Source organism: Marmota monax, unplaced genomic scaffold (assembly GCF_021218885.2).
Source record: "Marmota monax isolate L192 unplaced genomic scaffold, Marmota_monax_Labrador192_F-V1.1 WCK01_AAM20220418_F8-fsc00030, whole genome shotgun sequence".
Classification (NCBI taxonomy): Eukaryota; Metazoa; Chordata; class Mammalia; order Rodentia; family Sciuridae; genus Marmota; species Marmota monax.
The window spans coordinates 10,747,415-10,761,963 of record NW_026691988.1 but is presented as its reverse complement, the minus strand read 5'-3'; the positions used below and the strand labels follow the sequence as shown (position 1 = coordinate 10,761,963).

The window sequence follows — 14,549 nt, the reverse complement described above, 5'->3', positions numbered from 1 at the left end:
GAGTTCATGGATCTTTCACCATCCTTAAAATAGTCTGTGGAAGTTCTCTTTTTCTCTTCAAGAACTCTTTAATTTTATATTTTAATTTTGTTGATAGTTTTTTTAGTACATATGATATTATTATTTTTTAGGGTTTTTGTTGTTCTTTTTAATTATACATGACAGAATGTATTTTGATTATTGATAAGTTTAACAAATTAATAGAAGCATATTATGTATCATTCAGATAATTGTCCTCCAATATTTAGATTTATTATTCTAATTGTGATGATGTCAAATAGCACTATTTTAATTCTTTCTTTCTTTCTTTCTTTCTTTCTTTCTTTCTTTCTTTCTTTTTTGTGGTGCTGGGTATTGAACCCAGGGCCATGTACATGCAAGGCAAGCACTCTACCAACTGAGCTACATCTCCAGCTCCACTATTTTAAATATTGAACACTAATAAGAAAAGAGCAAAGGTGGCTCTTATATATGTGTTATATTCGCCATGGTTGACTGTACATAAGTTTTCAATGCAAGACACACTATAGCATCAGCAGGCTGAACTCAGTCTGGGGGAAAAAATGTATACTGTAGTTCTTGTTGCTAGATTCATAGTGCAAAGTGGTAAGTTAATTTGGACAAAAATCTGCCATAGAAATGTTGTTAATTTTAAGTGTTATTACTTCTGCAGTTTCATTCTTATTTAATATAAATGTACTCTAGTATAGTAGTTGTATAGGAGCTGTAAGGCTATCACACATTGTTCTCTATTTTTATACATGCAAGAAACATAATAAAAGTAATTTAAGTAAACACTTAAGACCTTAGAGGGCTTTTATTTTTCTTTTGAAAAAGATTTATATATTACTCTTGAGAACCAGTGACTTGAACTAGTATTTTTCAACCTTTTAACCTAATTTTTAATTATATTCACTACAAAAACCACAAATGAAGTATTTTAATGAAGTAGACATATTTATGATTTATTTTTAAGTAAGTATATAAAGAAAAATATAATCTGTTAACAAATTCAAAATTGAGAATATATTCTCTTTGAATTTTGGACTAAATAAATATTGAGGAATACATACTGTATCAAAAACTAAAATAAAATATTTTCATCTGATGTTCCTTAGTTCTACAATTTTATACTTAAAAATCAACTAAGAAAATAAAATATTTTTTAAAATCCCTGGGATTTTAAAAAATAATATTTGTGCTTTATTTATAAGTAATGAGATCAAATGAATAGTTTCAGGCTATTCTTTGCAAACATACTTTCACAATTATTTATTTGTGTGTGGGGGGCACAATTGAGTCATTATTTCTAATACATTGAAGGCCAAATTGGGTATAATCATCACTGTTTGGGCCATTGATTTTTGAGTCTTATAGTTATACACTTGTGCAATATAGAAATGTTCATTATGCAAATAAAACTCCAGATGAAGTAAGCATCATCATAAGTCATTTGCAGAATAATTACCATGTTCACATTTCTCACTGATTTATTTTATTCAGAACCAGTAGTCTTCTATCTTTAAAAGGAAATTCACATGTTAGAAAAGAATTAAAAAAACAAAACAACATAAGAGTTTAAAACAGTAAACCCAACACTTTAACAGGGATATTCAGCTGAGAGTAACTGTGTTAGGTGTCTGCTCCTCAGATCTCTGTAACATACTCACTAGGGACTTACTAGGCACATACTCAGAGACTCTTGAACGACCAGTATGAACGGAAAAATACTTTAAAGTGATTCCACTTTTTAAAAAATAGAAGTCAATATAGATTCTGCAACTATCTTCTACAACCCTCTCACCTATAATATAGAGCTCCAGTTGGGAAATGCTGATCCAAACCACTCAACACATCTCTATCCTATTTCACTGAATCTTCAGAAAGACAGTGTCCTCTGGTAATATGCACTGGTGTTTTAAAATCCAAATGTTTAGGAAGTCTTTTCTGAGCAAGTCACTTAACCTCTGAAAACCTCTGATTTCTCATCAAAAAAATGAAGGAGTTGGAATGAATGGTTATTTTTAAAGTCTCATCTGGGAGTAGAATTCTGATTTTTATGTATTATCCAAAGCAATAGTTTTCATAACTGTTTAACATCAGAACAATGTTTTGAAACTAAATAACAGAAACCCTTAATATATATAGCACATAAAATGAAGTTGAAAATAGTCAAGGTCTGCAGAACACAACTTGGGAACCACTGATCGAAAGCCCTTTTAAAAAAAAAAAATGCTTTCCTTTTTTCTTTGTCTCAGTGGAAAAAGAAAACATCTGGAAAGGATCCACCATATTAGTTTCCCTGTGTGTACACCAGAACATATGTATTAAGTCACCTGACAGCCTTTTCTTCTCCAGATTACATAGCCATTATAAGTCCCATTTCCCATCCCTCTAAAATATAATTCCTTTAAAAAAAAAAAAAAAAAACCTTCTTTGGTTTCTGTAACTCTTTATTAAAATGTAAAGTTACAAACCAACCATGATCTCTAAGAAGAGCCAAGTGTAGCAAAAGAATTACTTCCAGCTCTATCATGTGTTAGTCTTACTTTTCATGCACTTCGAGTTGTTTCCTTTTTAATAATAGCAATTCACTGCTGTCTCTGATTCAAGCAACCAATAGCACAGAAAGATCCATAATTTTTTTCTTTCATTGGCTGAACTTGTTATAACTACTCAGTAATTATCTACCCAATACTCATGTAATTTGGAATTGTTTTTGTGGAACCACTGGAGTTTTTCATACTGAATATAATCTTGTCTTTGATGGAGCCTTCCTCTAATTATTTCAAGTCTCTGAATTTTTCTTCTGCCTTCCAACACACCTCTTATCAAAACCAGTGTGAATGTCCCCCTAGTTTAACTGTTAAAAAGTTATAAACTAATAAAATGTCCATTAACTTTTTTTAAAAAAATCTGCACAACAGGTGACAGGCTGAATGGTGTCCCCCTCAATTCCTCTGCTGAATTCCTCAGAATGTAACTATATTTGGAGATAAGGTCTTTAAAGAGGTGATTACATTAAAATGCGGTCACCAGGGTGGGTCCTCATCTAATCTGACCAGTGTCTTTATAAAAAGAGGAAATGTGCATAAAGAGGAGAAACCCTAGGTGTTCTGCATGCAGAGGAGAGACACACTAAGAAGGGGGACAACTGGAAGCCTAGGAGAGAGACCTCTGAAGAAGCAAGGTTGCTGACACATTGGTCATAGACTTACAGCCTCCAAAACTGTGAGAAAATAAATTTCTGTTGTTTAAACCACGCAGTCTGATTATCTTATGGCAGCTCTAGCAAACTAACACAAGGTCAACCCTATTCTACGCATGACACCATGCAGCCCCTTGGGGCTCACCAAGGAACCTTCACCATCACAGAAAGGGCACCAGAAGACACAAATACCCATAACTGAAGCCAGAATTGGTCGAAAAGGAAAATCTGAGCAGATTGCCCTGGAAGCAGCAAGGATGTTATAATTCTTTCCATCTGGGAAATTGGAGAAGGCTGGAAAGAGGAGAAGGCATCTAAGTTGGACCTAAAGGATGAGCAAAATTACAGTTATGGGCAGGAGAGGTGGAACAGGTGGCAATCCAGGGGAAGAGACACTATGAACATGAACCTACTACACTCATAACTCTGTGACAAGAACCTCTGTTGTCATCCATCTATAGACAAGATTGGTGGTTTGCAAAGCTAACTTAACATTAGGACAAACTAAGCTTTAAAGAAATAACACAGATCCTCAGGCCCCACTCCCAACCTGCTGAATCAGGATCACCAGGGTTAATGTCCCAGAATGTTTAATTCAAGCAATTTGTTGGGTGAGATAGTATCAACTTCATCAGCTTAAAGATCACTTTTTAGTATAAACATTTTGTTGGTTCCCACATGATGACAGTTCAATATCTATTGAATGAGAAAATGAATAAAAACAGAAAATCTATCATGAGTTTAGTAATTATTTCAAGCAAATCTGTATTAATTAGAACCAAATCTACAAGTTTAAAAGTGAGACATGGTCCTGGCATGCTGGGTCACACCTGTAATTTCAGTGACTCAGGAAGCTGAAGCAGGAGGATGACAAGTTCAAAGACAGTCTGAGCAACTGAATGAGAACCTATCTCAAAAATAAAAAATTTAAAAAGGGGATCAGAAAATGTAGCTCAGTAGTAGAGTGCCTCTGGGTTCAATCCCCAGTACTACATACAAAGAAAAGTGATATGCATACACATATATGTGTATTGTGAGTATGTACACACACAATACACACACACACATACACACACACACAAATAGTATTTATCCAACTTGCAGATAGTGCCAGGTTGCTTTCAGGAATTCTGCCTGTATTAATCACATGTTCACAAGCTCTCTTTCTCTTTCTCTTCCGTTTTCCCTATGCCTCTCCCTCTAAGAAGGCAGACACTTTTTTCATTGTTATTAGTTTGAGGTGTTTTGTTTTGTTTTCCTCATTTTTCAGAACTCTCTGAAACTCAAGAGTCCTCTTTACTAATGTGATGGAATAACCCTTACTTGTTAAGGATTAAACCAGATGATTTAGGTAAAGTACAAAGCACAGCCTTAGATTCCACCCTACCCCCCCCCCCCCACCTCCACCACACAAGTAAGAGCTCTAGTTATACATTTTTTGAAGCTAGGGCCTTCAGTCAGCCTTTTCTCAGCACGGGTTTTAGCTAAAGCTCACCTCTAAAAGCTCCATTTCAGTCAAAAGTTCATACCAGTGGGGACCTTCCTCCATTACTGAGCAGTCAATGATCCCTGAGTACATCGTCTTCCCAAACCCATAACAATTTTGTCCAAGTGAATGACAGGACACAATACACACAGTGACTAATAGCTATCCTCCTTTTCTACTGGATTTTTCCACTTCCAACGTTGAGAATAACATTCAGAAATTCTTCCCCAACCTTTCATTTGTGTTCCCTTGGTATCTCTATGATATTTCATTCATTCATTCACTCACCCATTACCAGGGAAAGCCTAATTCATGCCAAGAGTTGTTTCAGACACAGAACAAATAAGCTGGGTGTCTGCTCTCCTGCAGCTGCCAATCCAGTGGGGAAGGGAGTAAATGATCAATTTACTGTGCAGCATGGCAGGTGGAATCAAGTCATAAGAAGAAAAATAAAGCAGAGTCAGGAAACAAAGAGGGATATTGCTATTTGGGTAAGTCAGTGAGGGAGACCCAACTGAGGTAGAATTTGAGCAGAGACTTGAAAAAATGAGAACATGGGCCAGCAGGCATCTGAGAGGGGAATTCTAGGTTGTTTTCTCCTTTAGCTTCAAGGACATTGCTTTACCTCATTTCTTCACTACTGTTATGGATTGAACTCTGCCCCCTAAAAAGACATATTGTATTCCTAATCCCTAGTATCTTGGAATTGTTATCTGATTTGATAGGATCTTTACAGAAGTGATCAAGTTGAAATGAAATCATTAGGATAGGCCCTAAGCCAATACAACCAACATGCATACGAGGAAAATGCCATGTGAAGATGAAGGCAGAGATCGGAATGACACATTTACAAAATAAAACATCAAAGACTCCCAGGAAACTAAAGTTAGAAGAGAGAGTCATAGGATAGATTTACCACTTTGGCCCTCAGAACCAACCCTGCTAATACCTTGATCTGCCATTTCTGTTTAAGCATGGCATTCTGTTATGCCAGTCTTAGGAAACTAATATACCCATTGAGCATTGGAAGGATCAGAGAAAGTCCACTGCTTTATTCAGATTCACAGACTAAACCCCTGGTTACATGGGCTTCCTATACCCCTAATTACTACAAATACCCCCTAATTGGACTCCCTGTTTCCAGTCTTAACACCATTCTTCAACAATACTATCCCACAGCTTCACATACTTTCAAATGCCTCCAAGTCTCACAGACACAATCCAAATTTCTCAAGGTAGGGACGCAAAGCCTTTAGGAACCAGCCTCGGTGTATGTCTCCACTCTGCTGTGTCATCCTTGCCTTAATTTCTTGGCTAAGACTTTCTAATTCCTGTTCTGGTGGGGACAAACTTCTGTTCATCCTTGGGTTTCAACTTTGTCACCATTTCCTCTGGAAGCCTCCCAGGGCCCTCAAGATAGGGTTTGATGTCCCTCCTGTATGTACTAGGAAGCCCATGCATTCATGCTGTTGTGACATTTATCACAAGGGTCTTAGTCCGACTCTTCCTTGTGATCATGACCTCCTATCTTGTTTGTACACCCAGGTACTAAGAAAGTGTCAGAACTTGGGGAACATGCATTAGAGAAAGGAAAGTAAATGAAGAAAGCATGCCATATTCCAACCAGCTGGTCCCAAAAGTGTTTTTCCCCTTTTAAGGGGAGGGGGATGGGCAGATAACCTTTTCAAGGATTTCCCAATAGTTTGTAGAACTACTGGAGCTGGACAGTGCTGTGCCTTTCCTTAATGGTTACAAGAGGAATTTAGATTAGACACTCAAAAGCTGTTCTTGTGTTGCAAGACACTGCAGAATAAAGAAAGGAAGTAAACAATCTGTCCAGCAATTTTTGAATCTGGCCCCCAGAACTTTTGCTGTTTAAGCATGGCATTCTATTATGTCAGTCTATTAGGAAACTAATACACCCATCCGGACTGACAAATAGGTGTCAGTCCATTATCTGGAGCTGCCCGATATTTTACATTCTATTTTTGATAGGAAGTGGCCCCTTCAGGTCTCTTCCAAGCCTCTGATTCTGTAATTGTATGTCCATGACCTACAGGTAAAGGTTGTGGGTGAACAGAATAGGGAATTGTTGCAACTAACAATGCAGTGTATTCTGTGTTTCTGTGAACAAAAAAATAATATTTTTTGTGATTTCAAAAGTATTTGCATACCTGGTTACAAATGCTGGAGAGCCTGAAAAAGGAAAGAGAGGAAAGCAGGGAGAAACAGCATTTGTGTGTGTGTGTGTGTGTGTGTGTGTGTGTGTGTACGAATGTACAACCCCCACCCCCACCCCCCCAAAAAAAAACAACAACAACAAAAAAAAAACAGGACCTAAAAAAGTCTTGTGAGTGAAAAAGGAGAAAAGTGGGGGCTGGCTCTTCGCGGCAGGAAGTCTTCAATGGTTATTGAGTCATAAGAAACAACTCTACACAGAAGTCCTTATTCAGAACGCTAAACTCGATTTTATCACATAAAGAGCAATATAAAGCTTGAAGTAGCCTCATCCTGGTATTGCGGACTTAACTTGACTTCTCCTTGTGAGAAAGCAAAAGATCTCCGACTGGGTAGTGTCTCAGACCTGTGTTAGGGGTTTTATTTGCAAGTCAATGAGCCAAATGCGCTACCAGGCTCGTTGTGCCGCGTTCTGCAAGCAAGGTTATTATTATCGCCTATTGCTCCACTGAACAATTTCACTGAAAGGAAGAGTCCCAGCAGTGTGTGTGCACACACCGTGCCATACGGGACGTGCCGCTACGTGCCCACCTCCAGAACGACTTTATTTACAAAGCGATTACCATGTTATCTATTTGTTTTCCTTTTCCAGCAACAGCAGCCTTACTCAGCCCTCGAATTTCTTAATTACAAACCCATTTGCCTCTAAATCAACCCCAAACCGTCAGGCAGAGCCTGGAGGGAGGCTGTGCAAGTTTGCACACACCCCCACCTCCCGGATCAAGGGCAACAGCAGAAGCAAGTAACTGTGTATGTGCAAAAAGGTGGATCTGGGGACGAGGATCGCTGAGTTTGTTTACAGAGCTGAGACGCCTCAGCTCGGATGCCAAAGCTACCAAGAGCTGCAAACGCAAACTTAGCAGAAGCACACGTACCCCGGGAGCGCCGAGCGAATCCAAAAGTGCGGACAGGATCCCTGAGCGCGGGAGTGGAGGCAGCAGGGCCTGCGAGCGCGCTGGGTTCACCTGCAGCAGCTGCATCTCCCCGCCCCCCCGCCCCCGCCCCCAGTTCCTGTCCTTGAAAGTGGGGGGGCATGCATCTACTTGCAGAATATATCTAGATTAGGTTTATCTGCTGCCCCGTATAAAAACACAAAAGCACGGCTCAGGAAAGCGCTCTCAGGGGGAGGGCATTATTTGTCCGGAGATTTAAAAACACAACTCGGGGAAGCACAACCACTCTTGGCAGCTTGGAGAGGTTTTTGCAGCAACGAAGAGGCAAAAAGGCACTCTGGAGGGCGGGGACGCTGAGGAAAAAACCCCTTTCCTGTAGAGGGCAGGCCATATCACTAGGTGAGTCGGGACCCGGGGTTGGGAAGATCCCGTCAAAGGTAGACGGTGAGTTTTCCTCACTCTTCTCCGGGTAGGCGCTACCATCGGGCTGGGAGGCCGGGAAAAAGTATCCCGCTGCCCCAGAGGTGACAGACCTAGCCCTAGCGCTTTGGGGGCAAGAAGGAAACCAGAATCGGGGAACAACGGGGCGGCGCCTGAGCGCGCAGCCTCTGCGCACGTGCCGCTGGCGCCGGGGACGCGGCTCCCCGACCGGATCCAGTGTGCCCTAAATTCCGGAATCCATGTGTTTGCGCCGCCCGCCGGGGAGGCTTTCGCTCCGCCCTTCTGAAATCCCTTATATTAACTGTGACCAAAGCCCTAAGAAACACAGCTCATTGTTGGCAGCTGCCGGGCGGTCCTGCCGAGCTGTGAGGGCAGCGGAGGGGAAATAAAAGGGAACGGCTCCGAATCTGCCCCAGCCACCGCTGTGAGACCTCGGCGCCGACATCGCGACAGCGAGCACCCGGCACTCCAGGAAATCCCCCTCTATGTGCTGCTGAGCTGGTCCTGGACCCGACGATCCCGCCCTCGGTCTTCGGAGCTGAAATCGCAAAGACGGAAGGTAAGCGCGGCTGGCGAAGCTGGCTGGGGCTCCTACCAGCCCAGTCCTCCGAGGGCAGCGTTTGCCCGGAGGAAGAGCGTGAGGCGGAGCTGGGGAATAACAACAGGATGTGCAACAACAGGATGAGGAGGGCTGATTTAATGCCTGAAGTTCGCGGCAGGGCTACGGGGCACTTCCTTTATTAGGCCACTTCATGGAACACAGGGGGGGTGTGGGCTCGGGCACCCCCCCACCACTCCGATTGCAGGGGAAGGGGCTGTTTGTGCAGCACCTAGGTGTGTGGTGGGTGGCAGGTCCGCCGAGGTGGCGAGCTCGGGTGCACAGGGTACTAGTGGGATCCTGGGGGGTGGTTCGCAGCTGACGTGCGCTGGGGGAGCCTGGGAAGCAGAGGCAAGATAAGGGGTGCTCTTTGGTGGGCAACACGTGTGGCGCTGGTCTTACCGTCTGCCTTTTTCACTTTCAGGACTAGAGATGGCAGACCATATGATGGCCATGAACCACGGGCGCTTCCCCGACGGCACCAACGGGCTGCACCACCACCCTGCCCACCGCATGGGCATGGGGCAGTTCCCGAGTCCCCATCACCATCAGCAGCAGCAGCCCCAACACGCCTTCAACGCCCTGATGGGCGACCACATACACTACGGCGCGGGCAACATGAATGCCACGAGCGGCATCAGGCACGCGATGGGGCCCGGGACTGTGAATGGAGGGCACCCTCCGAGTGCACTGGCCCCCGCGGCCAGGTTTAACAACTCCCAGTTCATGGGCCCCCCGGTGGCCAGCCAGGGAGGCTCCCTGCCTGCCAGCATGCAGCTGCAGAAGCTCAACAACCAGTATTTCAACCATCACCCCTATCCCCACAACCACTACATGCCGGATTTGCACCCTGCTGCAGGCCACCAGATGAACGGGACAAACCAGCACTTCCGAGATTGCAACCCCAAGCACAGCGGCGGCAGCAGCACCCCAGGCGGCTCGGGCGGCAGCAGCACCCCTGGCGGCTCCGGAGGCACCTCGGGCGGCGGCGCGGGCAGCAGCAGCAGCAGCAGCGGCGGCAGCGGAGGCAGTGGCAGCAACATGCCCGCCTCCGTGGCCCACGTCCCTGCTGCAATGCTGCCGCCCAATGTCATAGACACTGATTTCATCGACGAGGAAGTGCTTATGTCCTTAGTGATAGAAATGGGCTTGGACCGCATCAAGGAGCTGCCTGAACTCTGGCTGGGGCAAAACGAGTTTGATTTTATGACGGACTTCGTGTGTAAACAGCAGCCCAGCAGAGTAAGCTGTTGATAGAAACCCGGGCGAAAGAAATCAAACCCCCAACTTCGGTGTGAATTAAAAACATTCCCTTAGACACAGTATCTCACTTTTCAAATCCTGAAAGGTTTGAGAACTTGGAAACAAAGTAAACTATAAACTTGTACAAATTGGTTTAAAAAAAAATGCTGCCACTTTTTTTTTCCTGTTTTTGTTTCGTTTTTGTAGCCTTGACATTCACCTCCCTTATGTAGTTGAAATATCTAGCTAACTTGGTCCTTTTCGTTGTTTGTTTTTTACTCCTTATTTCCTCACTTTCTCCAGTGCTCAACTGTTAGATATTAATCTTGGCAAACTGCTTAATCTTGTGGATTTTGTAGATGGTTTCAAATGACTGAACTGCATTCAGATTTAGGAGTGAAAGGAAAAAAATTGCATTAGTTGGTTGCATGAACTTTGAAGGGCAGATATTACTGCACAAACTCTGCCATCTCGCTTCATTTTTTAAACTATGCATATGAGTACAGACTAATTTTTAAAATATGCTAAACTGGAAGATTAAAACAGATGTGGGCCAAACCGTTCTGGATCAGGAAAAGTCATACTGTTCACTTTCAAGTTGGCTGTCCCCCCTCCCCCATATGTACAGACAATAATAGGGTGTGGAATGTCGTCAGTGGCAAACATTTCACAGATTTTTATTTTGTTTCTGTCTTCAACATTTTTGACACTGTGCTAATAGTTATATTCAGTACATGAAAAGATACTACTGTGTTGAAAGCTTTTTAGGAAATTTTGACAGTATTTTTGTACAAAACATTTTTTTGAAAAAATACTTGTTAATTTATTCTATTTTAATTTGCCAATGTCAATAAAAAGTTAAGAAATACTTGTTTTCTAGAAGTCATTTGGGGTGGTTTGTTCCCTTTGGTACCCCCACCCCTTGTCTGTAAGGTGAACACTATTGATGAGAGTAAGCATTCCAAAGGATAAATTACAGGACACTAAAACAGGTCATGATGAGCTTAAGCGGAGAGCAGGATTTAACATAATTGGCATAATGCTTCATTGTTATTGTAACATGCCTCTTGGTGTGGTTTAATCAAAAGCTGCAAACTTGTCAAAGTGCTTTTTTCCCCCTTAATTGCCATCATATTTGAGTGTAGAGTTAGAAAGATTTGCAATGCTAAACATAAATATCTCATGGGGTGGGGGGATCAAGTGTTTCTGGTTATACCTGATTCAACTACTTAAATGGAGATAGACTGGAATAATACACTGAGTGATTGATGGGGTTGGCATTAAATATAAATCTACCTTTATCTCTAGTGTTGAATTTTATTTCTCAGCAAAAAGTACTAAGGATAGGCACACATTTCTAGCTTAATCTCTGAAATAGCTTCTGACTGGTTTATAGTTCTGGGAAGAAGAGGGGGCGGAATTCCACCTTGAGGCTTGCTATTTTGTTCTATAATATTTAAAATTTACTCAGCTAGGTTGATTCAAAGGTCAAATTACAATCTTCACAAGATGTTCCCTCTCAAGCATGCCCTGTTTTCCAGAATTCTGAGCTTTGCTTTTGCATGCATTGAGAACAACATACATAGGATAAGATCATTTTAACTTTGACTAGATGAGTACCAAGGAGATTATAACTACAATTAAATGGGTGTCAAGTTTTAGCCTCATAAAATCAAGCAAAAGGAAAAGTATTGTTAAGATCTTAGATTATCCCAAGTAGAATGAGAAGGAATTTTGTTTTCCCTTTCATGTTACCATGGTTTATCCTATGTTTATAAGAGCAACACACCTACATTCTAGAAAAAAATAGACTTTTGTACTTATCCTACTGGGGGAGTAGAAATGTAGGTTGAAAAAAAATCTTACAAATAATGCTTTCAACGGGCATTTCATTTAGACTTTTGGATTCTCATCTTAAATCCCACATAATAAATCAGGAAAAGTGGACATATAGAGATGTGACATTAATATCTGGCATAAAGATCAGTGTAATTCACTTCACCTACATTCTACATACTACCATTTTCAAGGCAGGACATGTAAAACAAAGATACAAATTCCACTGGACTTTTTAAACCTCTCTAATTGATACTTTCTTATTAAAAATTATGTACAGAATAATTTCTCTGAAAATACACTGTATCATCCAAAACTTTCACTCCATCTTAAAAGACCAATCCAGATTTCCACCTTAATAGTTAAAACCTAAGTTTTCTTCAGCTAAGATATGTCAATACTAAAGCTGCAATCAGCAATAAATCTTCCTGGCTAAGCATTTTCACAGTAAGTTTTTCTTTTCCATTTTCTTCTTCTTTCTTTCTTTCTTTTTTCCCCAGAAGCTCAAGTGAAATAATGTTTGCATACATATTAATACAGCAATTCTAGTTCTTTTTTCACTTGTAGCAGGAAAAAAAGAAAGAAAGAAAGAAAGAAAGCTATTGGAGACTTTTTTTTTTTTTTGCATAAAGAAAGAAGTAAAAGAATTGTCTTGCCACTACCCTTCACCATTTATTCTGCCAGGGAATAAGCCTCAGCACCTGCTCTGTCACTAAATTCTTCCTGCTGCTCAAACGCAGGAACACGTATGTAGAGATGCAGAAACTAAGGAACTATTATTAGATCTTGGGCCCATCCCTGCCAGAATAGAGGACTCAAACAGAGGAGCTGGCTAAAAGCACAATTTATCCTCAGTACAAATACAAACCCCACCCTACCCCACCCCACTCCCCCACTCTCCCACTCCACCCCACCCCCATTTACTTCAACCATCCTTGTTTCCTTAAAACTTTCTTGATCAACAATAGAGCAGATTCTATGTGATATTTGCAGGTCTCTTAAGCAGAGAAAAATAAGCCCTTGTTTGAACAATCTGATTAATGAAACCTGTACAGTGACCTAGATCACCCAGCTACTGGCAGACATTTGCAAAACCTTCTGTGGTCTTGCTTCCTACTAAGTTGCTTATAGTGTATGGGGAAATTTGACCTCTGTACCTTGGCTGTTTGTCAAAAGGTTCTAATATGGTACAAGAGAGCTTCTGTTCTTTAAGCTTTGTCCACAAATAGACACTCCATGCTTGATTTTCAAGAGGAGATCAATGATAAGCAACAGCACAACCTCATAGACACATGTCAGAAAAATAAGTCTCCATTAATAAAAACATGCACCTCTACCATGTGGATGATAACATTCTGGTAGCAGCATCTTCACTGGAGCTGATAAAGACATTAAAGCTGTGGATGGGTCTTTGAAGAACAGTTACCTAATCGCCACTGTTTATGGGGTGCTGGGCTACAGCACTAGCTCCAGAAGGCTGACATCTATTGTGAAGTTTACAGTCTCCGTGACTTTTACTACTGTAAATGCCTGGGATGGCTATAAATTGATGTCAACATTAAAGGCCAGATCTTTTAGAGAAAAATATTAATCCACTAATCTATTATGGGTGGCCGGCTTTGAAATACAAACTTTGCAGCCCTGGACCATTAGGTGTTTTCGCCCCCTTGTGGAATTTATTTAGAAGGTCAAAAGAAAGCTGTTTTCCTCAAGAGGTTTTTTTGGTTTTTGTTTTTGGGTTTGTTTTGTTTTGTTTTATTTTGTTTTTGTCATTGCTGAAGACTTTGCTCTTTTTTCTTGAGGCAAATAGCACATATTTGTGCAACAAACTTTTTTCTAAAGAAGATTCCAGAATAAATGCCCTTTATGAAAATGAGTATTTTAGTTCCTAAAGACCTTAACCTGTTATTAAGTGTGCATAATTAGGATTTGCCTCATATTTGAAAATATGCATTGGGTAAGGGATTTTCTCTTTGAAAGTGTAAGGAGTAGTGGTTTGGGCTAATGCTCTAGCTTCTCAACTATGTAGGGGAGAAACACCTGCACCCCCACAACAGGACCGTTGATTGGTATTAAGTGTGAATAGCATTGCATTTGAGGGTATGAGGTTAGAAAGGTAGAGGGAAATATCCAGGAATGCAGAATGCAATTATCCTCCTTGGAATGTGACCAAGCTACTGGCTCTAATCTTGTGAAAAGAGCCACAAAATCTTTAATGAGAATAAATGTTGCTGCCTAATTGAATCGGTAAAATTTACTTTAACATAAACCTGGCAGATAACATTGTCTCCAAACGAATAAATAAATTTAGAATTCAAGGAATTCAGGACCCAAGTCATTGGCAAATTTTCCCTTTCCAATGGCATTTCTTTGTTAGCATAGAAGAAGTGTCACATGGGGCTTCAGAGATGGTATTTATCATTTTGGTACTGTACCACTATCATCAAAATCAGAGTTCCTGAGCAGGTTGAGGCTGATCCTCAGCAAGGAACAATAGGTAGAAAATCAAATGACTCAGCCAATGAACCCCTATTATCATGTGTGCTGTTTATCTTTTCCCCCCAGAATAGAAGGAACAATGGCAATGTCAGAATTTTAATTGCAATG

The 14,549-nt window shown here is 41.2% G+C and overlaps 1 protein-coding gene and 1 long non-coding RNA gene across 3 annotated transcripts in view; one reads left to right on the top strand and one right to left on the bottom strand.

The window, feature by feature from the left end:
* The window catches only part of LOC124095511 (uncharacterized), a 146,241-nt gene extending 138,322 nt beyond the window's left edge, over window positions 1-7,919 (bottom strand). The window contains exon 1 of one of the 2 annotated variants that reach the window (XR_009227407.1): window positions 7,808-7,919. This is a non-coding gene — a long non-coding RNA (uncharacterized LOC124095511). The remainder of the gene's footprint in view (window positions 1-7,807) is intronic. The other variant, XR_009227406.1, reaches the window with a different exon arrangement.
* A 651-nt stretch (window positions 7,920-8,570) lies between these two features.
* Window positions 8,571-10,974, top strand: Cited2 (Cbp/p300 interacting transactivator with Glu/Asp rich carboxy-terminal domain 2). The gene is made up of 2 exons (XM_046448672.2): window positions 8,571-8,825; window positions 9,289-10,974. The coding sequence occupies exon 2, from the start codon at window positions 9,297-9,299 to the stop codon at window positions 10,116-10,118; it is 822 nt and encodes a 273-aa protein (XP_046304628.1). The 5' UTR covers window positions 8,571-8,825; window positions 9,289-9,296; the 3' UTR covers window positions 10,119-10,974.
* Window positions 10,975-14,549: the final 3,575 nt, after the last annotated feature.

What these genes read in the sequence shown, in the direction of transcription:
- Cited2 (XM_046448672.2), top strand. Translation starts at nt 9,297, where the DNA reads ATGGCAGACCATATGATGGCCATGAACCACGGGCGCTTCCCCGACGGC.